Source organism: Phialemonium atrogriseum (genome assembly GCF_030411735.1).
Source record: "Phialemonium atrogriseum strain 8032-3 unplaced genomic scaffold QBC33scaffold_5, whole genome shotgun sequence".
In the NCBI taxonomy this organism is placed as follows: domain Eukaryota; kingdom Fungi; phylum Ascomycota; class Sordariomycetes; order Cephalothecales; family Cephalothecaceae; genus Phialemonium; species Phialemonium atrogriseum.
In genome coordinates this window covers 177,749-204,092 of record NW_026848142.1, presented here as the reverse complement: position 1 = coordinate 204,092, position 26,344 = coordinate 177,749, and the positions used below count along the sequence as shown (strand labels likewise).

At 56.0% G+C, this 26,344-nt stretch overlaps 7 protein-coding genes across 7 annotated transcripts; 3 read left to right on the top strand and 4 right to left on the bottom strand.

Annotated features, from left to right (window-relative positions):
• The first annotated feature begins 254 nt into the window (after window positions 1-254).
• On the top strand, window positions 255-1,687 carry QBC33DRAFT_529348 (N-terminal nucleophile aminohydrolase). Its single transcript, XM_060427141.1, has 3 exons — window positions 255-390; window positions 467-691; window positions 778-1,687. Exons 1-3 carry the CDS (start codon window positions 388-390, stop codon window positions 1,429-1,431), a joined length of 882 nt encoding a protein of 293 aa, XP_060286060.1. The 5' UTR covers window positions 255-387; the 3' UTR covers window positions 1,432-1,687.
• On the bottom strand, window positions 1,533-4,942 carry QBC33DRAFT_529344 (DNA polymerase phi-domain-containing protein). The gene is made up of 2 exons (XM_060427140.1): window positions 3,840-4,942; window positions 1,533-3,780 (listed from the first exon to the last, which is right to left on the bottom strand). The coding sequence occupies exons 1-2, from the start codon at window positions 4,891-4,893 to the stop codon at window positions 1,799-1,801; spliced, it is 3,036 nt and encodes a 1,011-aa protein (XP_060286059.1). The 5' UTR covers window positions 4,894-4,942; the 3' UTR covers window positions 1,533-1,798.
• A 1,496-nt stretch (window positions 4,943-6,438) lies between these two features.
• On the top strand, window positions 6,439-11,203 carry QBC33DRAFT_556268 (glycoside hydrolase superfamily; the record flags this gene model as incomplete). Its single annotated transcript, XM_060429710.1, has 6 exons — window positions 6,439-6,591; window positions 6,667-7,842; window positions 7,913-8,266; window positions 9,397-9,574; window positions 9,662-10,172; window positions 10,240-11,203. The coding sequence occupies 6 exons, from the start codon at window positions 6,439-6,441 to the stop codon at window positions 11,201-11,203; spliced, it is 3,336 nt and encodes a 1,111-aa protein (XP_060286058.1).
• A 511-nt stretch (window positions 11,204-11,714) lies between these two features.
• QBC33DRAFT_556267 (PLP-dependent transferase) lies at window positions 11,715-13,613 on the bottom strand (the record flags this gene model as incomplete). The annotated part of the gene is made up of 4 exons (XM_060429709.1): window positions 11,715-11,972; window positions 12,052-13,205; window positions 13,270-13,303; window positions 13,371-13,613. 4 exons carry the CDS (start codon window positions 13,611-13,613, stop codon window positions 11,715-11,717), a joined length of 1,689 nt encoding a protein of 562 aa, XP_060286057.1.
• Window positions 13,614-14,454: 841 nt separating this feature from the next.
• QBC33DRAFT_529325 (putative glycoside hydrolase) lies at window positions 14,455-16,388 on the top strand. Its single transcript, XM_060427139.1, has 2 exons — window positions 14,455-14,906; window positions 14,959-16,388. The coding sequence occupies exons 1-2, from the start codon at window positions 14,804-14,806 to the stop codon at window positions 15,987-15,989; spliced, it is 1,134 nt and encodes a 377-aa protein (XP_060286056.1). The 5' UTR covers window positions 14,455-14,803; the 3' UTR covers window positions 15,990-16,388.
• Window positions 16,383-19,987, bottom strand: QBC33DRAFT_529323 (putative calcium-translocating p-type atpase protein). Its single transcript, XM_060427138.1, has 3 exons — window positions 19,533-19,987; window positions 16,694-19,478; window positions 16,383-16,607 (listed from the first exon to the last, which is right to left on the bottom strand). The coding sequence occupies exons 1-3, from the start codon at window positions 19,648-19,650 to the stop codon at window positions 16,511-16,513; spliced, it is 3,000 nt and encodes a 999-aa protein (XP_060286055.1). The 5' UTR covers window positions 19,651-19,987; the 3' UTR covers window positions 16,383-16,510.
• Window positions 19,988-20,184: 197 nt separating this feature from the next.
• Window positions 20,185-25,704, bottom strand: QBC33DRAFT_529321 (tricalbin). Its single transcript, XM_060427137.1, has 4 exons — window positions 25,141-25,704; window positions 24,772-25,084; window positions 22,072-24,689; window positions 20,185-22,017 (listed from the first exon to the last, which is right to left on the bottom strand). The coding sequence occupies exons 1-4, from the start codon at window positions 25,330-25,332 to the stop codon at window positions 20,650-20,652; spliced, it is 4,491 nt and encodes a 1,496-aa protein (XP_060286054.1). The 5' UTR covers window positions 25,333-25,704; the 3' UTR covers window positions 20,185-20,649.
• Window positions 25,705-26,344: the final 640 nt, after the last annotated feature.

Below are 26,344 nucleotides of genomic sequence, written 5' to 3'. Positions count from 1 at the left end.
CAAATCTCCAGGAGATCTCCTGTATGAAAGCGGAGAACCGGCCGGTTATTAAATTATTCTAAACTGTGGAACACAGCATGTTTTTATCTCAAAGCCTCTGTTTTGAAGACGGAGTCCTCATTGTTGACTTTGAAAAGGGGGTGCAAGGGGCAAAGTGCGGGTTGTGGCTGAAAATAGAAATGTGGCTGGGCTCTTTTTCTGCCTCAGGAACCTTGTTGCGCGCCACAGCTACAGCAACCTCTGGCAACGCGCAGCTCCCCGTTGCCTGAACTTCTGAAGCTCACTTTACTTCCTCCCACGCCATCAAACCCCGTCGAGCTCTCCAACCACAAGTTCCGTGCCTTCTCAGATCCTCTTCAATTTCCCCCACAATCACTGCATAATACGATGGTAAGCTCCAAGCGCCCAATCCCTCGTCGTCTCACTGCCTTTTGAAGCTCACATTGACTGACCTTGTTTTAAACAGACGTCGATAGGAACAGGCTACGATCTTGCCAACTCCATCTTCTCGCCCGACGGCCGCAATTTCCAGGTAGAATACGCAGTCAAGGCAGTGGAGAATGGGGGCACCTCTGTCGGCATCCGGTGTAAGAACGGCGTCGTTCTCGCCGTCGAGAAGATCATCGCATCAAAACTGCTGAAGGCCGGAGCGAACAAGCGGATTGCCACGGTAGACAGGCATCTCGGTGTTGTACGTTCTGACATGTCCATTCTGGGAGCACACGGCCCATGATACGACGGACCAATTACTGACTTCGTCCCCGCCAACCAAAATAGGTGTACTCCGGCATGGTTCCCGATGGCCGACACTTTGTCGACCGCGCCCGCGACGAGGCGCGGTCGTGGCGCGATAACTTCAAGACCCCGATCGGTACGGCCGACCTCGCGAGTAGGATGGGCGGCTACATGCAGGCCTACACGCTGTACCAGTCTGTGCGACCGTTCGGCATCACGGCCATCGTCGGGGGCTTCGACAGCGAGCTGGAGACGCCGGTGGACGGGGAGGTCGGGCGGGGCCCGTCGGTCGGCGCGGGCGGCAAGTTGGAGGGCCAGAAGCACGGCGGGCCGTTCCTGTATATGATCGAGCCGTCGGGCCTGTACTGGGGCTACTACGGCGCCGCGACGGGCAAGGGCCGCCAGGCGGCTAAGGCGGAGCTGGAGAAGCTGGACCTCGCCGCCGGCGAGCTGTCGCTGGAGCAGGCCGTCAAGGAGGCGGCGCGCATCATCTACGTCGCCCACGACGACAACAAGGACAAGGAGTTCGAGCTCGAGATGAGCTGGGTCAGCGACGCCGCCGGCCCGACCAAGGGCCGGCACGAGGAGGTGCCCAGGGCCCTGAGGGAGGAGGCCGAGAGGCTGGCGAAGAAGGCGCTCGAGGGAGACGATGACGATGACGAGGGGAAGAAGGACGATGACAAGATGGAGGATTGAGGCGGAGATACTCAGTGAATGGAAGAAAGGGCCGAAAAGCGGGCGACGAGTGTACTTGTATCATCATGGCGGCCACGGATGGGTTTTACGAAGGGAAGATCCATAGAAAGTAATTGCCATTTGGACCGCGGACGGATTGCCAGGTCCTTTCTATGCAGAGATTCGCGAGGTACCGTGCTTGCTGCTAACCTATCTACTTCATTGCATGTCTCGCTCCGGTTTAGAAAGAGTATGGAAGTATTCTATGGAATTGCACGTTACAATTTGGGCGGAGAACCCTGGTGCAAATATGGATGCATATCTCGACATTCGCAAACAGATTCTAAACCGCTCCCTAGGTACCCACTACCGCTAGCTAGCTACCAAGCTATTCCTTGCCTTGTGCCGCCATGTTTGAAGCATGGCCTTGGCACCAGTTGAGCCAGTCCGCGAAGAACGAAGGCTGCATCTTGACTTCCCCGCGGTACCAGTTGAGCTGGGACTGGGCATAGAGCTGGAAGACCTCCTCGGCCCGGCCGGTCGAGGCGCAGAGGACCGAGGCCACGGCAAGGCTTGCGGACGAGGCCGCCCTCGCGAAGAGGTGGGACGGATCCTTGGACGCGTCGGCGTGAATGTCGCGCAGGAGAGCCATCAGGGCGTCGGCGTCGAGTTCGTTGGAATCCTGGTTGGCCCTGGATTTCTTGAGACCCTTCGCGAAGGTGAGGACGATGTCGCAGGCCTTGTTGGCGAGCGGCTTGGTCGTCGTCATCCGGACCAGCTGCAATAACGGTAGGAGGATTTGGAAGACAAGCGGGTTCGAGGTGGCTGCCTCCTTCTTGATGAAGATGGCGAGCAAGTCGAGGACCCGGTGTTTGAAGTTGATGATCGACTCTTTGGCATCCTTTTTGTCCTTTTTCTTGCTCGACGTCTTCGCTCGTTGCTTGAAGATCTCCACGAGTTTGTCGTCAAGCTCCATCATCTCCGAGTCGCTCATGTCGGAATCATCGCTTGACTCGGCCTCCGCATCCTTGTCTAGACGGTGGCTCTTCAGCACTTCAGCCAAGGCATCATCCAACCCGTCCAATTCATCCTTGGCACCTTCTCCCTGAACGGACTCGGCCCCTTCACTACCACTGTCACTTTCATTGTCGCTGGCATCGGATTCTGGGTCCGAGGGGGCATCCTCGAGGTCCACAATCTCCACATCCGAATCGAGAGACTCGTGGTCGCTGCCTTCTGGTTCGCTACCCTCGGCGCCGTCCATGTCTTCGTCCTCAGTGCTAAAAAGGGTCTGTTGTCCCTTTGCATTCTCATCCGCCGTAAGCGGGTCTGTGAGAAGTTGGATTGCCTGGGCTGAGAGCACGGGGGTGAATGCCTCGAACACTTGTTGAGAGAGTTGCCTCATCAGAGAGGACGGCTGGGCAACCATGGAGAGCAGGATCTCAACGAGGAACTCGGACGCGCCCTCGTCCTCGTCGAATGCCTTGCCTTTCAGTTTATCGTAGCACTGCTCGAGATCTGCTAGCGTCTCCAGCGCATCCGGGTCTTCGTTGTACAGCTGCAGGACACCCACGGCGTGTAGCAAGGCCAATCCATGGTATGGGCCTCTGAGATCTGCTCCAACGTCCTCACAGTCAAGCAGGTCTCTGAGTCGCTCCAGCGCTCGAACGAGCTCCGATTCGATCTCCCCATCCATCCCCACGTCCGCTTCGATCAACAAGACCGCGTTGCAGAGGTGAGAAAAGTCTTCGGGCCGCCTGACGAACTTCGCAAAGGCGGACGTCAATCTGTTACGCAGCAGATCTCGGGTCTTCTGGTCCGACAAAGCCGCATCGGCCTTGGAGTAGGTAATTCTTGCTAGTTCCTGAAGAGCTAATGCCGGGACATAAATATCATGGTCGTCATCCGTCTTTCCAGGCTCGGTTGCAAGGCTCGCCAGCTTGAAGAGATAGTTGCCATAAGCCTGCACGAACAACGGCAGCTCTAGATTGTTCATGTTCTTGATAAGGTCGAGGACAGCCTCGACATTTGTCGTGGTGGTGTATTGAAGTAGTTTCTCTACTGTCTTGGTGTTCGTCCGTTGGTCGAAGTTGTAGGCGCCATGACTACCAAGGAGTTTCTTCAAGACCGGCTCAAGGATCGAAGGTTCTTCCTGGACGGTAGTCTCGATTGTCTTCAGAGCCTTCAGTGCAGCCCGATGGAGGTAGCGATCCTCTTTCGACGCCTGATTGATCAGACAAGCCATGAAGTTCTTGCTGAATACGGTGTCCACGATAAATGGGGAGCCTGAACCGCCTTCGATCATCTTTTGGAAGATCATGAAACCAGAAAACTTCTGGCCGTCGGAGGCACTCTTGGAGAAGAAGCTTTCTACTACCCAGTCAGCATTTGAGGAAGACCAACAACGAGGCAGGTACACGGGGACTCACCGTCAACGACTCTGTTCCAAAACAGCCTGAAATTCTCAGCGAGATCAGAATCGGCGGTTGAGGGCTTTGCAAAGTGTGACAGAATAACATCCCACACCCAGTGGAGCTGCGCAGTCCAGTTGCTCTGCTTCTGCTTCCGACCAGTGGCATCCTGTGACTGTGACTCCTCCCTACCACTATCCTTCAGCGCTGCAGGCAAGTCTCCGAAGGCTTTCGGCGAGAGAGGGTTACGCCACGGCTTTGAGGGCACCTTCATGTCTGGAAAGCGGTCCAGGGCAACTATATAGATGCCGACCCCTTCCGGAGTCTTGGACAGACCCTCGTCAGACAGCTTCTGGAGTGTATTTTCGGCCAGCTTTTGTTTCATTTGTCCTATGGCCTGAGCAATGATCCAGCCACACTGGGGTCGAAGCCACGCCTTCTTGTTGGCGAGCTTCAGCAGGAGGTCAACGACTGAAAGCCATCTCGTCTTGTCGCCGAACAGGATGCCGGCACTGACGAAACACTCGATTCCGAAAAGTTGGCCAAAGTAATGGTCCCTCTCTTGCTGGCCAGGGACATTGCCGCCAGCATGCGTTCTCGCGACCAAGACATGCAAGACTTCGTCGAACGTCAGTCCAGGATATCGCAGGTTTGCCAGGTCGTCCTTCCCGAAGAGCTGTCTCAGGATCTCGGTAATGGCGAGGCTGAAGCCAATGCGCGACGCATTCCTGCCGCTTGCGAGGCCGCGGAAAAGCCGGGTGTCTAGGTGACGTTGGAGGACCGGACCGGGCACGCCTTCTCCGCCAAACAAGCCGGACACAATGGCATCCGCGGCATTGATGCGGTCGGAGCTGTCCTCGCTACCAAGGAGCTCGTATACGTGCGCTTCCCGTTTGCGTTCGTCGGAGGTGGGGCGTTCCACGAAGGGTGACTTGTCTAGGCTCTTGGGGGCTTTGTTTGATGTGGGCTTGGCCGAACCATTCTTTGAGTCGGGGATTTTCTTGGGCCGCTTCGTTGTCGGCTGGCTCGGAGCAGCCGAGTCTTTGGCAGCGCGCTTTCTCTTGCTACCCATGTTCGGAAACAATTTGCAATTGCTTGCGACCTGGACTTGGCCAAGAAACAGAGAGGCCTCGCTCTCAGGCACATAGATTGTAAATTTTTGGATTCGACTATTCTGCCATGCACCACCGCCTTCGCATCCCCACTATCTCGCCTTGGATTGGCCGTGGCAGAATGCGGGGGGAAGCTCCCCGATTCCCCAAAATTCGTAGCTATAACGCCCTGTGCTATTGGGTAGGAAGAGACTATCGGTATGCTATGCTATGTCTTGTCAATCTTAACGTTTAAGCTAGATTTCGAGCAGGCTTGGAATGAGTTCCGTCCTTTTGTCTAGATGTAGGTTGGCAACTATTGAGACTGTGGTCCTCATGGTTAACCGTTAGCTTGCCCACGAGTCGGCCCGGCCCAGTAGAAACCTAAGTATCTACGGATGCTACCGTCCCCTGCTTTGTAGCTACCTACCCTTTCGACTCCTTGGCTCAACCTTGGATCATTCCAGGACGATTAGTTCAAGGTTAGTAGCGACAACTGTCTGTCTGCCGCTGCGGGGAAATGTCATGTCGCTGCTCCAAGTCTCCTATTGTGTTACAGTGCAGGGGACTGCAATGCAGCCACAAGCGATGCATTACAGCACAGAGCTTGGGGCGGCACATGGGCACACGTGCCTCTCCGAGTTGATGAATTAAAAGTTCCGATTAGTTTAATCCAATCCAATCTCAATCTCAACAAAGATCGGCGGACAGGCCGATCACTTGGGGCCAGCCCCTTTCAGGAAATTCCGTCCGGTCTTTTCAAGTGGTACGAAATATCTCCGGATACGCATACGGATACTGCATCCTTCGTGTCTAGACCTTCTGCCTGTCGACTACCTACCGTATCTCCTTGACCGATTCAGTTATGTGCTCCTCCTACACTACAAGTCAAACCACAAAAACTGGCGACTACAACGCAAACCGAGGTATTAGCCACTCCCATGTTTAGTCGGCCCTCGTAATAAGTCACCCACGCGATAAGATTTAGTTCCTCCCAGGAACGAAGATCACCTAGTTCCTTTAGGAACGGCCCTGCCCCAAGTGCTCTCAACCTTGAGCTTGTCGTAGCTTGGGTTCAGACCTGGATCGGGAGTCGGGCCACCTGACTACCTACACATTGGCCTGGCTCGCCTGGCGTAACGTTGCGCCACCGACGGGATTTGGAGATTTGGATCAACAGTCGAAGACAAGCCTCTCCAACCCATCGTCACAGACGAAGGATGGAGGATAGAAGAGGGTAAGTTGGTAACCCCGGTGAACTTTGATCGAAACTTTGGGTAACATAGATTTATAATCGCCCTGCAGCTCACCGTCACTGCCGGAGTCTTATTATTGATCGACTCACTTATACCTGCCCCTTGCAGAGGTTAATTTACGGAGCCGGATGAGCCTCAACGTCTCCCATTGAGGCCTTCACCTCTATATATCCCCATTTCCCAGACCCTGTCCGCCTTGCTGCTGGATCTGCCTTTGAACGGATTCCCCCCTCCCCGTTTCTGTGCGTCTCTACGCCGCCCGCCAACATCATGTTTTCCCACTTCGCTTCCTCCCTCCTACTTCTCTCTCTGATCCTCCTTGGTCCTGTTTCCGCGATATGGCCTGCTCCGCAAATCTTCACCAAGGGCCAATCAGTCTTGTATCTACACCAGAACCTCGAAATCACGTATAATGGCGGATTTGTATGCTGGTCTTCTTCTCCCGACAACCCCTGCCCCCCGGATGATTTGAGTACTAAGAGCGAACTGTTTCAACAGCTCCCCTACACCTACGGATTTACTCCATATGACAGCTTTGATAGCAAGCAGCGCGTACAGGCCGCGGTCTCGAGGACCCTCGACTCTATCTTCTCGAGCGACTTTGTCCCCTGGATGCTGCGTAAGCGAAACCGACTTTCCGACTCCGAGCCCAAGCTTCTCGAGGGCCAGAACTGGGTAAAAACCCTCCAGATCATCCAAACCGAGGAAGACTCGCCGAGCTCATTCAAGCCCCTCGGCGGTGCCGTCGACGAGTCGTACAACCTGACCCTGAGCGCGAAGGGCCATGGCAAGCTCACCGCTGTGTCGTCGACCGGTGTGCTCCGAGGTCTGGAGACCTTTGGCCAGCTCTTTTATAAACACTCGGGCGGCCCGTTCTGGTACACGTCATCCGTTCCCCTTGACATCCAGGATTACCCAAAGTTTCCCCATCGCGGCATCCTTATGGACGTTGCCAGGAACTGGTTCCCCGTCGAGGACATTCTCCGGACCATCGATGCGATGAGCTGGAGCAAGATGAACAGACTGCACATCCACATCACTGATTCGCAGTCCTGGCCGCTCGACATCCCCGCTCTGCCCGAGCTCTCCAAGAAAGGCGCTTATCGGCCAGATATGACGTATTCGCCCGCCGATATCAAGCACATCCAGACGTACGCCATTCAACGTGCCGTTGAGGTCATCCTCGAGATTGACATGCCCGGGCATATCGGGTCTGTGGCTGAGTCGCAGCCCGAGCTAATCACAGCATACGATGCGTTCCCCTACTACTGGTGGTGCGCCGAGCCACCGTGCGGAGCCTTCAAGCTGAACGACACGGGCGTGGATAACTTCCTCGAGACCATGTTCGACGACTTGTTGCCAAGGCTTGAACCTTACTCGTCCTACTTCCACACTGGTGGTGATGAGCTGAATGCCAACGACTCGATGCTGGACCCCGGCGTCAGATCCAACGACACCGAGGTGCTGCAGCCCCTACTCCAGAAATTCATCGACGCCCAGCATAAACGCGTGAGGAAGGCCGGCCTGGTTCCCATGGTGTGGGAGGAGATCCCGATCGACTGGGGCGTCGATATTGGCAAAGACACCGTCGTGCAGGCGTGGCTGGGCGAGGATTCTGTGAAGAATCTGACGAGCCGCGGGTTTCAGGTCATTGATAGCAACTACAACTACTGGGTGAGTCTCACCACCCTCCCCATACCCCAGACATAGGAACGGGGCCAAGGCTGACTGACACTGGATATAGTACCTGGACTGCGGCAGAGGCCAGTGGATCAACTTTGACAATGGCTTGGCCTTCGAGTCGAACTTCCCATTCAACGACTGGTGCGACCCGGCGAAGGGCTGGAAACTGGTCTATTCGCACGACCCGACTGCCAACCTCGACGAGGAGCAGGCAAAACTGGTGCTCGGCGGCGAGGTGGCAGCCTGGAGCGAGACGATCGACACGGTAAACCTCGACCAGATCCTCTGGCCGCGGGCTAGCGCGGCAGGCGAGGTGTTGTGGTCAGGCAGGCGGGATTTGTCGGGCCAGAACCGGAGCCAGCTGGAGGCGGCACCTCGACTGGAAGAGCTGAGGGCGCGCATGGTCGCGCGCGGAGTGGGTGCCTCTCCGGTGACCATGATATGGTGCACCCAAGCCAACAACGGGACCGAGTGCTCTTATCCCATGTGATGGGCGGATATACTGCATAGTAGAGGGAGCGACGTTGTGCATGATGTTCGTGGATATACCAAACTAACAACCATGGGGCGCAGAATTCGGCTTGTATGTACATAGTTATGCAGCCATTTGCTAACAAGGCAGAATAGGCATAATAGGCATATTGAGATGATGATTTCAACCACGACTCGATTGATTGGTCTGATGCTCCATGAATGCCTGCGGGGTCCAACGGCGCCAGATCTGCCAGATGGGGGTCAACCAGGGTGCTCCTCCGCATCTGTACATCACATTGTAGCTTGCGGTCGGGCTGCCGAGGAAGCATGTGAAAGCTGCCAAACAGTCGATTTCGAGTCTGCTACCATGGCAGGAGACTGTCAATTGCCCCTAAAGAACAGTAAATCGAGCCTCTAACCAGCTTACTGACCTTGATGAACGACTTCCAAGACTCACCGCGGCGCTTTTGACATCGCTGACAGCACAGAATCCTCCTAAAAAATTTACATAAAAAAGTCCGACCTCGGCACCCGCCTTTTAGGGCGAGTTAATTCCAAGCTTTCTTCTAAATAGAGCCCTTCCCCGCAGGAATAACCCCTGGCATGTTGCGTAATGGGGAGGGGGGGTAGGATCCGATGATGTTCACTGGACAGTCGCGCCATCCCCAGAGGGATCTGGCTCCTAACTACCTATGCACCTTGCTTGGGCCTCTCGGCTTCCCAACCCGCACTGAAGGGTTCGTGTTGGTAAAGCCGCACTGGGCCGGAATGAAGGGGCGATCCGGCGATGCAGGGCAGGCGCAAGGGCCTTCTTAAACACGCGATATCTCGCCCATGCAGTCAAGCTTCTGGTTCTTCATTCCTATCGCTTTCAATGAACCTTGGCAGATGTAACGGAGTGACTATACGATTAGTCCAGGGAGTAGCTTAGACTGGGACTTTCCCGTATTATACTTGTCTCTTTGAGGACGACGTTCTAGTCTCTTGCCCATCATCTATTTGTGGTAGCATATCTGCCTCCCTACCTTCAACTACCATCTGACCACTTGTCTCTCACCGGCCTCTCTCCAGAAAAGGAAGGAGACGGGCATGATCGAGGAGTTGCTGGGGCGCGTCTCCTTGAAGACGGCCCTCCTGGTCCTGATATCCGGATATGTGTTCTTCAAAGTATGCATGCGTATCGAGGAGAACATCAGGCTGAAGCGTCTTGGTTCTCGCGGCACAACGATCCCGACGTACCTTCCCTTTGGTAAGCTCCTCCTCTTGGGCTGTCACTTGCCCAGAAAGGAAGCCCCAGGACCGGAACAGCCCGACTAATCCGCTCCCCCCCTCACAGCCCTCGACCTCGTCTGGCGCACCGTCCGGTCAACGATGGCGCACAAGAACCTGGAGATGTGGCAGTCGACCTTTGCGTCCATCGGCGGGTGGACGGGCGAGGTGCGCACGATTGGGCGGCGGATGATCCTGACGGCCGACCCGGAGAACATCAAGGCGATCCTGGCGACGCAGTTCGGCGACTACGGCAAGGGCGAGCCCTTCCACGAGGAGTGGAAGGACTTCCTCGGCGACAGCATCTTCACCACCGACGGCGACCTCTGGCACTCGAGCCGCCAGCTGATCCGGCCGCAGTTCGTCAAGGACCGCGTCAGCGACCTGCAGTGCTTCGAGACACACATCAAGACGCTGTTCCGGGCCATCGCCAACGGCGGCGCCCTGAACGGCGAGGACCAGGACGTCGACATGGAGGCCGGGAACGGGAGGGTGCTGGACATCAGCGACCTGTTCTTCAGGTACACCCTCGACGTCGCCACCGACTTTTTGCTGGGGAAGGACGTCAAGTCGATGGCGTAAGTTGCCATATTTCATAACGTCTAGTGTACGGTATGACGGCCGCTGCTGACCCTCATCATCTAGCAACCCCCGCCACGAGTTCGCGGAATCCTTCAGCGAGGTGCAGCGCGTGCAGAACCTCATCACGCGCCTCGGCCCCCTCAGCGGTCTGGTGCCGCGGGGCTCGTTCCGGCGGGGCCTGCGGGTGATCAACGAGTTCGTCAACCAGTACATCCAGCGGGCTCTGCGGCTATCGCCGGAGGAGCTAGCGTCCAAGGCCAAGGGCGACATGGGCTACACGTTCCTGCACGCGCTAGCCGGGTTCACGCATGACCGCAAGGTCCTGCGCGACCAGATCGTCGCCGTCCTGCTGGCGGGCCGCGACACGACGGCCTCGACGCTGAGCTGGGCCGTGTACGAGCTGTCGCGCAACCCGGCCGCCGTGGCCCGCCTGCGCCGCGAGATCCTCGACGTCGTGGGCGCCGACCGCACGCCCACGTACGCGGACCTCAAGGGGATGAGGTACCTGCAGAACGTCCTCAACGAGACCCTCCGCCTATACCCCTCGGTGCCGTTCAACGTCCGCCTCGCCCTGCGCGACACGACGCTCCCGCGCGGCGGCGGGCCGGACGGCACCGAGCCGCTCGCCGTGCTCAAGGACACGCCCGTCGGCTACAGCACGCTGGTGATGCAGCGGCGGGCGGACCTGTACCCGGCGGCGGGCGGCGGCGGCGGCGGGCCGGACGGCCTCGCGGACCCGGGCGTCTTCAGCCCCGAGCGCTGGTTCGCCTGGCAGCCGCGGCCGTGGCAGTACATACCCTTCAACGGTGGGCCGCGCATCTGCATCGGGCAGCAGTTCGCCCTGACCGAGATGGGCTACGTGCTCGTCCGCCTCTTCCAGCGCTTCGACCGCGTCGAGTCGCACATGGCCGGGGTCGACGGCGGGAAGCCCACGCTCAAGGCAGAAATTGTGCTGCAGCCCGGCGACGGCGTGAGGGTCGCCTTCTGGGAGCCTGCGAAGGGGACCGAGGGCGGCGGCGGCGTCTAATTCTCACTTGCTGGCCGGTTGGGTTTGGGGTTCCGGGTGTGAGGTCTGTCTGGATTGGGGGTAAGGAGAAAAGAAGGTCATTCCTGCCGGGGAGGGGATGATGATTAGGTCCTCGACGGTTCCTCTCTACCTTGGGACGTGACTCTCTTCGCATGGGTTATATGAGAATGAGGTCGGTGGGGAATATTGTATCCCCGAAAACATGGTATGAAATTGTCAGGCTGCTGTTGTCGGTACTTGTATGTTGATAGGTTGATAATATCAGCTGTCCCCTTCACGTGTGAACATGTAAACACCACCCGACACACAGCTTTTAACATGGAAGGCAACACGGTGCTTCGTATCGCCACTCTTCACAAACGGACATGCAATTATGAATTAGAACGTAGCATTTGCAACTTATTTCGAATTCAAATTCGATTCCCCTAATCATAAAACAAGGCCAACTCCAACTCCGATAATGCTGGGGAAATTCAGGGGCAGATGCTTCCCCCTTACGGACATGGTTCAACTACTTCAAACGATAGCTATGCCGTATCGCATCGGCAAATCTACGAATAGCCTCCGTCATGTTCTCCGGGGTCGCTGCCGCATACGTGGCCCGGAAGAACATCTCTGTCAGGGCCCTGTCGTGCTCGGCCCTGAACCACGAACCTCGGCCCACGAGGACGCCTTTCTCGATGCAGAGACTGAAGATCTCTTCTTCAATGTCGAGGATGCTGCGATGAGACGCATCGGGGTGAAGGTTGTGGTTGACCTTTAGCCAGTGCTGCGACGGTATTCAAATCAGCTCAGGTGCCACGTAGAAGAAGAGCGAGCAAATCACAAAAACGGGAGGGAAGTCTTACAAACATGCCGGCAGCTGGAGGGTTCCAGCTCACAATCTCTCGAGGAAGGTACTTCTCGCAAGCGGCCAAGATGACGTCCCTCCGCTTCGTGTATTCCAGCCGCAGGTTCATGAGCCATTTCAGGTATCCTTCGTGGCCCCAACTCTCATCCAGCATCTTGTATAAGATGATCTGGGAGAAGCCGCTCGGGCCCTGGTTGCACGCCTCGCTGTGCCTTATATACCTCTCAATAATCTGCTCCGACGCCGTGACCCAGCCGAGTCGAGAGCCCGGGACCACGACCTTGGAAAAGGAATCCATCCGCAGGACTCTCCCGTCCACGTCCATGCTCAACAGCGACGGGACGAGCGACTCCAGGAACTCCTCCACCGACGCCGGCGGAGGCGTAACAGGCGAGCCTCGTCCCGCATACGGCTGCATCTGGAGGAAATAGTACGGCTCGTCCTCGATGATGTACACGTCGTGCTGCTGCGCGACCGCGTAGATGTCCCTGCGCCGCCTCTCGCCCTGCGTTGCGCCCGTTGGGTTTTGACCCGAGGGCACGGTATAGAGCACGTGCGGTTTCCGCGCACCGCGCGCTTGCACGTCCCACCGGGCCAAGATCTCGTCCATGCTCTCGGGGATCAGGCCCTGTTCGTCCATTTTGATGCCGAACACCTTGATCCCCAGAGGTGCGGCCGTCTCGAGTGCTGTGGAGAAGCTGTACTCCTCGGTGAGCATCGAGTCACCCCGTTGCCGGTCGAGAAACATCCTGTAGGCCTGTTCCAGGGCACCCGTGCTGCCGACCGTGAGGCAGGATCGCCAGTCGGCGTAGGGCGGGTTGCAGACCAACTCGGTGTGCTCCGTTACCCAGCGCATGAGCTGTGCGGAACCAGTAGCTTGGCCGTAGTTGAGGGCGATAGACAGGTCATAGACTCCGTCCTCGCTCTCGGCAACATCGTACTTGCCGATGTGGACTTCCTCGCCAGAGCCCCGTGCCTCGGCCTCGGAGAAGTGAGGTACCGTGGGAATCTTCATGCTGATCGACTGAAAGGGAAAGTACTCGGCACAAGGCAGACCACCTCCGAGGGAAATGAGGCCTGGCTTCTTCAGGTGTTTGGCGGCCTGCTTGAGAACGCATGGTTGCCGGGCCGCGCTCTCGGAACTCAGGATGTCTGATCAATCCGTGTTAGTGAGTATAGGTAGGGCTGTGTAGCAAAATAATGCTATGGCACCTACGATCCCATCGTCTGGCCTTTGGTTTGCCCGTCGACTACGAAGCAAGTTCAGTTAGCCAGGAGTATCTCAAGGGATGGGGGTAAGTAAGAAACCATCCGTACCGGGCCCTTGAACATGTCACTGTCAGAGACAGCCGCCGTTCCAGCAACCAGCTTCCCGGCCTTTGCGCGCCTCTCCAAGATGTCATTGATAGTGACACGTGTGCGGACATTCTTCGGAGGGGTTATCTCAGTATTGGATGGCTTTGCGTGGAACAACCTCCTGCTAAGAGACCTAGTGCTTGGTTGATATCGTGAACTTCGCGCCAGGCGCTGAAGAGCTGTTTGGCCAGCCACAGTCTTCATTCTTGCTAGCCACGATGTACGAGATAGATTCAAATATTATTCAAGGCATAGGAACGTAGGATACGAGTTTCCACAGGAAATTCGTTGTATCCCGGAGGTCAAACAAGGGATTGTGACTCAAGCTGCCTCCTTTTAGGGGATAAGCCAGGCTTGATAATGGATGGATAGGCGGGGCGGTTGAGGGGTCCTGCCCGCAGCTAACCGCTTGTAACCCCAGCACAAATCGGTCATGGGATCATCCCCTAGACAACTCGAGATAGCGTCTAGTGCTTCAGTGAGAGGGGACATTGTCCATCCAGCCCACTGTTGATATGCTTGGAGATGGCGGCCATTGAGAGGTAGAGCACACTCACAGATACCTATACTTACAGATGCCTCCCCACAGTTTGATGGGAGACAGTTCCCCGAGAATCCTTGCCAGTGATGCATCCAAGTTGTGAAACTCCAGAGTTGTTTTTGGTGATACTTGCATTGAAATATTCATCCCTGTTGATTGATCCTGGTGACCGATAGGTAGTCGCTCCCAGTGATCCAAGTGCTCCTGTCGGGCAATGGATATCTAGGGATATATATATATATATATTTAAAGTAGAGCACTGAGAGGTTCCATGCCGTGCGCCTCACTGCTTATATGCCGTGTTTTATGATCATTAAATCTGGGTTTGAGGGTTTGACATCATCCTCACCAAGATGAGAGGGCATGTTGCAGCCACCACGGGCGGTGGGGGTCTAGAATGGAAGCTAGACGGCCAATGGGAAACCAGTTTAGCGCCACTAGCCCCCACCAGCCACTTGAGTTCTGGGATTTCCAAGCTGCGCAGCAGCCCAACCTCCTGGAAAACCGACGATTTGACGACGCGTTGGCTTGCCATTCGCCAATTATCCAATTATGCACTCCATACTTGCTGTAGGTCATCTCCGACGTAGACCTGTGACGATGGTCGGAGGTTGGTAGATATTCTCTCTCTTTTGGCATTTACCCTTTAAGAATGATAAAGGCGTTCATGCACCGTCTTACCGAGTCCCAAGATCCGCTTCATTTAGCGTTACATCCCGTTCCCTGTATCTGCTCGTTGTCTTAAAAACTAGAACTCTGTATTATTACAGGGCACTAGAGGGGGAACTGTCTCAACTTGCAATCTTGCTTCTTCTCTCTAGTCGTCTGCTTGCTCAACTCCGACAGTATCAGCATGGTACGTTCAAGATCATGGAGAGCTGCCGCGGCAGCAGTTCTACTGATGACGACTACGGTATCGGCACAGACCTGGTCGTCATGTAACCCACTATACTCCAGTAAGTTGCTGCTTCGACGACGTCCAAGCTTGCATGAGCTAACCCTCGCCAGCCGATTGCCCCCCAGATGCGGCACTGGGCATGTCGATCCACGTCGACTTCACCCAAGGATCGGTCAATTCCTTCGTTGCGAGCGGCGGAACGCCCAAATACGACTCGGCCGGCGTCGAGTTCACGGTCGCGAACCCGGGCGACGCGCCGCAGCTCACGAGCCTGTTCTACATCATGTTTGGCCGGGTCGAGTTCACGATGAAATCCGCGCCGGGAGCCGGCATCGTCAGCTCGCTCGTCCTGCAGTCCGACGACCTGGACGAGATAGACATGGAGTGGCTCGGGGCGGATGGCGCCCAGGTCCAGACCAACTACTTCGGCAAAGGCCAGACCACGTCGTACAACCGCGGCGAGTTCAACCCGGCAGCCAACAACCAGGGCGGCTTCATCAAGTACACCATCGACTGGACCCCCGACCGCATCGTGTGGTCCGTCGGGGGCACCGTGATACGGACTCTCCAGTACAACGACGCCGACGGCCAATACCCCCAGACGCCGATGCAAGTCAAGTTCGGTTCCTGGGCGGGTGGCGACCCGTCAAACCCCCCCGGCACGATCGAGTGGGCCCAAGGGCCGACGGACTACTCAAAGGGCCCATTCACCATGACCGTCCAGTCCGTCTCCATAACCGACTACTCGACAGGCGAATCGTACAAGTACGGCGACACCTCGGGCACCTGGGAGTCGATCATCGCCAACGGCGGCGCCGTCAACGGCAACCCGGACAAGGGGGGCGGCGGGCCGACCGTGACCGCCAGCGCCGCCAGCCCGACGGGCCTCTCGCCGACCGTCCCCGCCGGCGGCATCGGCAGGGGCGACACCGCCACCCAGACCGGCTGGCCCTGGGTCAAGGCGTCCGGCACGGCCCCGCCCAACGCCATCCCCAGCGGCTGGAGGATGACCCCCGACGGCAAGATCGTCCCCATCAACGGCGGCCCCGGTCCCGCCGCCGGAGCCCCGAACTTGCTGCTCGCCGCGTCACCGCTCGCCGTCGGGATCCTCGGCGCCGTCGTCGGCTGCTGGCTTTTGTGATGTCATGGGCTGGTCGCAGGGGGCGGGGCCCAAAAACACACAATGGGATATGTAAAGGAGGACTGTACATGATTTTTGCATTGCGTTTGGAGGACCAGGCTTTTTTCTTCTTCTTATTCCCTTTCCTCTTGGCAGGGCTTGTAGAGTTATACCCTCCTGTGCACGGATAGAACAGCTCACAGCAGCAGGCGTTGGGAGGTAGTTCGCGGCGAACGGGCTAGGATGCAAATAGATGGATAGATTTGAGATGTCACGACTCCCACGGAGGTTGACGTCGGATGATGATTCGGAGAACGGCAGGCGGACGGATGGATAGGTATATAATAATCACGAGTCCGCTGTTGTCATGCACTCACCCGAGCAAATAATTGACTCCAACAATAAAGTCGCAGTCACCAATAGTTACGTCCCGGAATAGGGTCAGTGTCGACCATGACCATCTGAGAGGATTAAGTACAATGTTCTATTTCTACACATCTACGTACGAGCCTAGGTAGGTACCCCGAGCGATTTCTACCACTCTATTGCTCCTTCTTCGACGGCTTCTCCGTCGACTGAACCGCGGCACTCTGGATGAAGAGCTGTCTTTCCACAAACTTCAAGAACTCGTCGATGAGTCTGGACAGAAAACACATAAGTCAGCGCTGAAATGGTTTTCGGTTGAGTTTTTTTTTGGGGGGGAGGAATATATGGTGGAGACTTACATGACGGGAGCACTGATGATGATCACTGCCTTCCACTCCAACCAGTTGAGTGGTAGGATCGAGAACAGGGTCTGGAGAATGGGAGTGTAGAGCAGTGCGAAGTGGAGAGCCATCGACAGGCCGATGGCGTAGACGAGCATCATGTTCTCCCAGAGTGGGAGTGTCAGGAGGGATTCGCTGGAGGAAAGGGCATTCATGGCGTTGAACATCTCGATGACGACGAGGATCGAGAGCGAGACGGTCGAGGCCGACTTGGCCATGTCGTTGGTGAACATCTGGCAGCCGATCTCGGGGAACTGGGTCGAGCAGCGGTGGAAGTGGCTGAGCTGCCAGAAGCTGATCTGCGGGCCCTCGGGGTTGTACATGAACCACCAAGCGTAGCCGCCCACGGTCGCGAGACCGACATAGATTCCGATGACCATGTAGCGGAAGAACAGCCAGCCGCCGATAAGAGGTTCGTCGCGCTTCCTCGGCTGGCGTCTCATGATGTCGTGATCGGGCGGGTTGAAAGACAGCGCAGTGGCGGGGAGACCATCCGTGACGAGGTTGACCCATAGGAGCTGGACCGGAATCAGAGCTTCGGGCATCCCCAGGGCTGCCGTCAGGAAGATGGACACGACCTCGCCGATATTGGACGAGATGAGATAGCGGATGAACTGCTGGGTGTTGTTGTAGATGGACCGGCCCTCTTCGATAGCGGACTCGATGGTGGCGAAGTTGTTGTCTGTGAGGACCATGTCGGCGGCGAGCTTGGAGACGTCAGTGCCCGAGCCCATGGCGACGCCAATGTCGGCCTTCTTGAGGGCTGGGGCATCGTTGACGCCATCGCCAGTCATGGCAACGACCTCTCCAAGAGACTGCAGGAGATCCACCATCTTCGACTTGTGGCTTGGCTCGACGCGAGAAAACAGGGAAGCCTTCTTGGCGGCCTCGAGCTGTTCGCTCGGGCTCAGATTGTCGAATTCACGACCCGTGTAGCTCTTTCCGGTCAGATCCTCGTACTCTCCAAACACGCCGATTTGGCGGCAGATGCTCTCTGCTGTATTCCGGTTATCTCCGGTGATGACAATGACACGGATACCGGCGTCCTTGCACTTCTTGATGGATTCTGGGACCTCGGGGCGCGGGGGATCGAGCATTCCAACCAGTCCAAGCAGGGTGAGGTTCTGTTCCAGCTCCGCGTACTCGGCAGTCGACTTGGCCGTGTGAAGCAGCGGGTTGCCCGAAACATCATCCAGTCTAGCCAAGGCGATAACCCGGAGGCCACGGTTGCCGTAATCGACGATTTCCTTCGTGATAAGTCCGGAGAGCTTGCTATTCAGGGGAATCCTCTTTCCATTCGGACCCAGAAGGGTATGCGTACAACGCTCGATGATAGACTCCGGGGCACCCTTGACCAGCAGTTTTTGCTCTTTCCCATTCTGGACTAGAACGGACATGCTCTTGCGGTCCCGTGAGAACTCGTAGGTGGCAAGCCGGTTGTACTTGTTCTCATACCAGGCGCTGGCGTAGTGAACCCGATCTTCGGGGTGGCAGTCCTGGGGCGCGCAAGGGCCAACCTTCTCGACGAGTACCCGTAGAGCACCCTCCGTAGGCTCACCCACGTTTGAGTACGTGCCGGTCCTGGAGTCATAGGCAAGCCTGGCATCGTTGCAGAGAGCTGCGACCTCGGTCATCTGGAGGATAGTCGCGGAATTCTGAGCAAGGTCTTGAATGACCTTGCCCTTGAGTTTGATGTCGCCCCTGGGCTCAAAGGTAGTTCCATCGACGTCGAGCTCCTCGAGATCCGTGCCGTCCTCGTTGATATAGACAACCTTGTTGACACTCATCTGGTTTGTGGTCAAAGTGCCCGTCTTGTCAGAGCAGATGACGCTACAGCTCCCAAGAGTTTCCACAGAGGGCAGGCTCCGTACGACAGCGTTTTTAGCAGCCATCTTCCGAGTCCCCAGTGCCAGGCATGTTGTGATGACGACGGCGAGACCTTCCGGGATTGCCGCAACGCCCAAGGAGACGGCAATTTTAAGGTAGTAGATGGCACCTTTGGTCCAGTTGCCATGGCTGGGGTCGTTGAAGTGGGGAATGTTGATGAGCCAGACAAGAATGCAGATAACCGTGATCACCTTGGCCAGAGAGTCTCCAAAGTCGTTGAGCTTCTGCTTCAGGGGTGTCGGCTCTGAGATCTGGGCGGTGATGCTCTCGTGGATATCGCCGATGGCAGTTCTGCTCCCAGTCAGGGCCACAATAGCCTTGGCACGACCAGTCACCACAGTTGTTCCGGAGAAGAGCATGTTGACCTGATCCTGCAGGACTGCCTTTTCATCTCTGACAACAGCCTTGTGATCCTTGCCAACACTCTCGCTTTCTCCTGTCAGGATAGCTTGGTCAACAGCAAAACTGTTGCTTTCAATCGAGAGGAGCCTGCAATCCGCAGGCACCCGGTCACCAACAGAGATGGTGATAATGTCGCCTGGGACTAGCTCGTCGGCCTTGACTCGCGAGACATGTCCACCACTTCGCACCACATTTGCCTCATTTGCCGAGTATTCCTGCAGCGCAGCAATGGCTTTCTCAGCACTGCTTTCCTGGGACACGCCGACAATTGCGTTCAGTATGAGGATTGAGAGGATGACGGCCGGGTCGACGAAGGCACTCCATCCTTGCTCCTGCTCAAACAGGGCCAGAACGAGGGAGATTGCGGCTGAGCCGAGGAGGATGAGGACTAGTTGGTCTTTGAATTGCTCGAGGATGAGCTCCCACAGGGGAGTAGGCGGCTCGTCGGGGATTGCTGAGGGGGGGATGAGCTACTTCCTTGACTAACGACAAGAGCACAATAACTTACAGTTGGGGCCATGCTTGGCTCTTGAAGCAAGAACCTGTTCATCTGTCAAGCCCTTGATTGCGTCCACCCGAAGGCTGGCAAGGACCTGGTCTGTAGATTGCGCATAGGCATTCTCCATATTCAACAGCGTCACCCGCGTGGGCTGAAGGTGGGGTTGAAATCTAAGAACCCGGAGATATAGGTCGTAGCCGAGCCGAGAAATCTAGAGAATAGAGACTCTTTTCCGTATCATGGGTTTAGAAAGTAGAGAAATGAATGCCTCATTGAACTGAAGAAATTCGACAGAGGACAATGTGCAATGGGAAAGAAAACGAAAGAAAAAATTGAGTGAGAACTAGGCAGAGGTGGCGGTTGAAGAAGTCAATCCACCAGCGTTTTAGCTATCGCTCTACGTGTCTTCATCCGAGAAGTCACTAGGTGGGCTAGCCTCGTCTCCAACCAGTTTTGCCGCTTTGTGCCTGGCGTGTGCCTGACCTCGTTCGGCATCTCGCGGTTGGATCCCACGTGCACAGACTCGCGGCACTACAGTTCCCGGAAATAGTTAAAGCCGATGCCGGTCTTACTTGAAGACCGCTCCGGCGGCCGACCCGCATAAGCCATAATCCTTCAGTCTAGGTAGGTACATCACAACCAGCTCCAGCCGGGCATATAATCGATTCCATATGTTCTTGTATTTTAATTATCAGGGCTTCAACCGAATCAACTAATAAGAGGAAGATCAGGTAGTCCTAGGCATTTGTTACCACTTCCATTACATAGTGTCTTTTTCCATTTTACCTTGCCCTGCCGTCCAAGCAACCCACCCAAGCAAGTATCGAAAAGGAAGAAGAGGGAAAGGGAAACGAGGAAAAGGAAGGCTATAAAAAGATTTCCGTGGCTATGATCGATAGCAAGGAGATAATCCAAGTCAGTGGAAGATGCTGCCAGGCCATAATAATGAGGAGAGAGCAGGAATGCCTTGAATCGGCTTCGATAACTGGACCCCATCTTTAAACTATCTTCAATCCGCCCTTGGTGCCGCCATAGCCACGCCTCCTCCTCCGAGATAAAAACAAAAGAAAGAGAGCACGAGAGAGAAAATGGAAAAGGGAACAGAAAATTAGGGCGGAAAATGGGGTTAAGCGGGCGTCGTCTCTCGGCTCGCAACCTTGGCGTCCCTCTTGCTCAAGAAGCTCCTTCTCAGTCCGGACTTTGGGCTCTCCGTGGTCGGTGCAAGTGTCTCGGTAGGCTTGAAGGAGCTATTGATGAGCACACTGCCACTGCCGACCGTGACCTCCTTCCCCTGCCCCGAATTCGACTCGTCCACAAAGTATAATCCTTCACCGAGGTCTTCATCGCTCTTGAAGGTGTGGCTCTCCTTAGCTTCGACCTTGAACGGAGACTCGGGCGAGCATAAGATCTTGAAGGTCTCGTCGAACTTGAACACTCCGTCGTGCGCCTTATGGTGCTTGGTCTTGCCCACTATCTTCGACCTGCCATCCTTAACCTGACTGAGAACGACGTACACGTCTGATGAGGACGGGAACCCCGATGCCGAGACGATAGAGAAGCTCGCTGTGCCCGACGACGCCCCCGAAACTAGAGCACTGCGCACGGAGGAACCGCCCACACTCTTTGTGCGAGAATGTTCCATGACGCGTCCGTTCGCGGGCCCTGGAGGTGTCGACTCTCCCGGCAAGGTCGGATCGATAACTGCAGCGGCGCCAAGTCCCGCGGAGCGCTTGAGTCCCATGCCGGGGGCAGTAGGGTCGGCGCCATTAGTGGTGATTGTAGGTATGTCGGCGGAGCTTGTGGTCGGAGTCAAGCCGCCATTGTCTTTGTCCTTGTCCAGCAGGCTCGTGAAGCCACGCTTGATGAACGAGGCGCCTTTGCCAACCCCATGGCCCATGACCCCGGCAACGGCCACTCCTCCCTTGATGGGAGCACCCGCAACGCCAGTGACAATCTTTCCCGGCGTCGCGAATGTTCCCGAAAAGGTTGATGTGCCTTGCCCAGCTCGTGTGACATAATCCGGGCGAAATAGGAGACGTATTCTGAGGTTACCAGACTTGCCGTCGAGGGGAAGTCTCACTTCATGTGCCTTGAATGGTTCTATTGCCGCGAGATCGATGCCCGTGCTCCCCAGACGGTCTGGTTTGTCGGCAAAATCCCAATCCCAGACAGTAGCCTTGAAGTGGGCGCCCGTTCGAGAGTGCACTTGCACTTCGAAGAACTCGTTCCAGGCCGGTTGCAGGGTCCGTTTTTGGACCTTTGTCTTGAACACGTCTTGCCCGTCGAGTTCAAATTTGACATAGGGATCGCTCTTTCCGTTGGAATCGGCAGCCGGGAGATCCTGGGCATCCAAGACATCGACCCGGAGGTTGCCCATGTTGTTGATGCTCTCGCTTGGGTCAAGCTGCATCTTGACGGGGATATACTTGAGGCTGACCTTGACCCACGAAATCTTCCCCTCATCGTCCTTCATCTTGAGTACTGTCGGGTTGTTCTACACAGGACTAGTTAGTTCCGACATTCGAGACTCGAGTGTGTCTCAACTTACCAGGCATTGCTTGAGGGTGTCCAGGGTGTTGCCCGTCAGTCGAGCTAATGTGTGCTCCCGGTCGCCTCCTTCCCCGTGATCCTCATTCCTCTCACGGACTTGGAGGGTCAACCTGGAGAAGTCGAGTTCTCGGATGAAACAATCGCCGATTTCGTCGAACGTGTGGCTCTTGCCCCTCGCGGTCGTCGAAGTGTATGATGGGTATGCCATGTCATCGACAAACACGTGGATCCGCGTGTTCGCCTTTGGTACTTCTGCCTCCATGAGTCTAAAAATCACAAGCCCAGATTCGTATTTTAGGAGTTCCTGGGGCGTTAGATGGATCTTCGGGGGGTGCTTCTCATCGCGAGACCTGCGCGTAGACGTCATGGATACGGGGCTGAGTGGTGTCTTCGGTGAGGCTGCAAGGTTCAGGTCACTATCGCGGCCGTTCTTGTCTTCCGGGGGGTGAGGAACCTCGAGAGACTTCTTGGGCGCGGAAGATGGCGCTTCCTCCTCGTCTTCCGGATCGGCGATGTTCAGGGTAGGGTAGAAGGCCACGGTGTAGTTCAGAGTGCCCTTCTCAATGCCTTTACCGTGAAGCCGAAGGCCGTCCTGGCGCAGTGTCTTCTCGTCGTGTACGAGGTGCTCTCCGGACTCGTCTTGGAGGATATAATCGCCAGCAAAGAGCTCCACCAAGCCCAAGCTGCGATCGTGTCCAACCTTCTCGGCATCCATCACCTCCAGCTGCAACCGGTCTCGAGCAGAATGAACCGGCACGTAAAGGACCTCGTCCCATTCCGGGTTGAGGTTGTTTCGGAACGTCACAGTACGGCCCCTCTCAAGGCCCGAGAGAAGGACCCGCACATATGGATCGGACTTGCCAATAGTTTCGAAGTTTCGCAACTCTTTAGCACTCTTTAGGTGTAGCCGGATGACTCCGATGGGTGTGACGTAGCCTCCTGTGCCTCCCATGATGCGTGAGATGGCCACTGGTTTCCATTGCGCCTGCATCTTCACACGGCCTGTCTTGGCCCCGGCGAGATTATACCAGTCCTGGCCCTTCTCCACGAGATCAAGCATGTCATCAAGCTTGATCTGATAGTTTCCAAGAACCTGGTCGCCGGTAATGTCACGGTCGTCCTTGACAGCCACGCCGAGCTTGGCACGCTTGCGATCCGTGATGAGGATCTCTTTGGAACCGTTATCCCATATAGGGTTGTTTGTCCGCTTGAGCTTCTTGGTGGTATGTACCTCTTTGCCATTCAAGAGCAGGGCGGCATATGGATTGAGGAGGCCGACCAGGCTCTTGGTGCCATCCAGGTCCTTGGCCTGCTCGACCGTGAATCTGAGAATACCGGTGTTGGACTCGGGTGGCGGCTCGTCCCTGCCGTCCTGGAGCTTCTTGGTTTCCAGAACTGGGAAGAAACGAATGTCGCACAACAAGACGCCTCGGGCCTTGCCAGCTGAGAGTATCTCCAGGTGCTCGTTCTCGTATTCGTTGATCTCCTCGAGATTCTCGAGAGGGAAAGAAGCGATGCCTAGCTCTTTGTCCTTCCTGAAGTCATTGAAGTCGATGACTTCGACGTCGAGAGAGTCGGTGAACGAAGTGACAATGACATAGTGCGTCTCATTCCATCGAGGATTATGCGTGTCCCTGATCACCTTCGTCTGGGCAAGCGGCTGCCTTCTGTTCAGCGTGACAACAGCATAAGGATCGACGGAGCCGGAGAGTTTGTCGGGATTTTTCAAGCCCCGAGCCCCATGGAGTGTGATGGCCACGACACCGATGGCCTGGTCAACAGGAGTGCCGGCAAGCATCTTCGCGACCTCAATCGGGAAGACGTTAGGGGCGTACATCATCGGCGCGAGGTTGCCATGAATCTGCTCGAGGATGAACCTCTCGAGGCCAGGGATGAAGTTGATGTCGAATCCGAAAGTCTCGCCGCCGAGAGGCTTGCAGACGTAGTCGATAGTGGGCTTCTCGAGGAAGCACATCTCGACCTTTTCAACATGAGGGAAGGGGATTTGCAGCTTCACCTTGAGTCGCATTATGCCAGAGAAGGCCATGTCTTCGACAATCACGTCAAGGCCCTTGCTGATCATGGCCTTGCCGACTCGGATCTCCAGAACGACCTTGGGGTTCACCTTGTTCTTAATCTGGCGAGTGGTCAGATCGGCAGTGTCGTTGGGCGTGAAGCTAAACTTCCAGTCCATCATGACGATATCGTCTTCCGCTTTTGGGTATGTCCTGACGTGCTCCATCCTAGGCGGCTTAGAGCCGAGGGTGAAGGTCTTGAGCTTCAAGCTGTCCAAGAAGGCGGGCGTTGCCCCGCTCAGGACCTGATCGACCGCGTTTACCACCGTCTGTGCAAGCACGGGCTGATATATAGGCCAGAACTTGAGCATGAAGGAGTTGATCCATTCCAGAGATTCAGTATCTGTCTCTATCTTCTTGACTGCCAGCTCACGCACGACATCGTCGCGGAAGTTCCGTCGCACTCGCCGGATAGAGGTCCTGTAGTAGGTCGAGCAGACTGCCATGAGGATGAAGACCCAGGAAATACCGCCGCCGAGGACAGCCACCAACCAGGACGAAAGGCAGGCAAAGATGATGATGGCGGCATTGTGATACCAATCTGCATGAAGTTCGGAATGAGCAAAGCTCTCTCGCATTGGTACTTTAGGAAAAGGGGAGGGGGGGTTGGTTTCTCAGCTTACCTCCATAGAGCTTGTCTGGAAGAACGCCCTCGAGCCAGGTGGCGTGGTCCAGCAAGCTCTCTCCCGCTTGCGTGGACTCAGTCGGCCAGCCGAATCTTGGGGCCCAGCCAGTGGTATCCTCTCCCATCACAAATCCGTTTTCGTTGGGGACTGCTTCATCCTCGACCGGTTTCCCGTCGGGACCTTTAGCCACCTCAATTACGCCTGCCTTAGAGGGGCTAGGGAGATCGTAGGTGGGCTTGGAGTCATTGTCGAGGTCGGTCGCGATAGCTATGCCCTTGGGCCTTTTGCTATGGAAGCCCCGGGGGACCGCCTGTGTCGGGTTAGTCGCACGGAAAACAGCGCGGAGCAAGGAGTACTTTAACATACAGCTTTGACTTTGGCCTTCTTGGCTTCCGGGCTGTCGTCAGGATCGAAGTTAAACGCGACGACTCCTGCATTCTTGCTTTCCTCGACAATGGTCTTTTGGGCGTCATCAGCCGTGACAGAGCTGGCGGGATCGCGCGAAGCTTCCATTGCGCCCTGCTGCTTGAGCTCATTTGCTGCTTGGGCAGTCGCCATGTTGCCGGTCAGTTTTGCCGCGTAGGCAGCTGGGTTCGCCGAGGTTCGCCAATTGATATAGACCCGGAAATGATGGCTGGAAAGGCAGGTTGTTTATCGAAGGAACCGAGGGTCGTGAGGTACGAGGAATTGGGGAGGGGGGCTGGGTGGGCGGTTAACTTTGGCCACAAGCAGGTTAATGGAGCAGAAAGGATATCTCGAGTTCGGCCCGTATCCGTGGCTGCTGAAGAAATGGATCAAATGAGATTAGCCACACAGGCAGGGACACCGAAGAGACGGTTAGCTTTAGAAAGAATGACGGGATATGGACCGGCCAGAGAGCTACTATCGAGCCACCGAGGACCAAACAGGTGAAGAACCAGACACGTCTGTCGAGGAAGCTTGTTCTCGCAACTTGGCGTGATTTACAGCCAGCTGGGGCCAGAGGACGCTACGTCAGATCGCCGGGCTTGGGAAGCCAGGGCGGGGGATTAGCCTAGCCTTTTTGGGCCTAGAATCAACTAGTCCCAGCCGGACAAGGATCTCGGAAAAGGTCAGAGGCAACCTCAGAATCAGCGCTGCAATGCTCCGTGCAGATCGAAAGGTACCTCCTGGAAAGGTACCTATTCTGTCTACACACTTGTTACAGGCCGACTCCCCCACCCAAAGTCGTCCAATATTCCGACTCTTATTGCACCTTCTCATCTTCCATCCTGAGTTTTAGTTTCATACCGAGATTCTCGGCCATTCTTGCCCGAATCTCGAGAGTATACAGGCTCCGCCAACCCGTGGCCACCGACTACAGTTAGATTCTTGCACGATAAAACTTACCTTGTGTAAGAAAATGTTGTCGCTTATACACCCCCTTGAGGGAAGCGAACCCCATCGCTCAGACACAAGAACTAGAAAGTCAATGGCGATGGACAGCTTCCAGCGTCGTCTAGGCTTGTTCGCTCATTGACCTGTGGCAGACTCACCAGTTGCTGGCTTCGACAACAGTTAGATATAATTCATTCACGGGGATTTGAGGAGC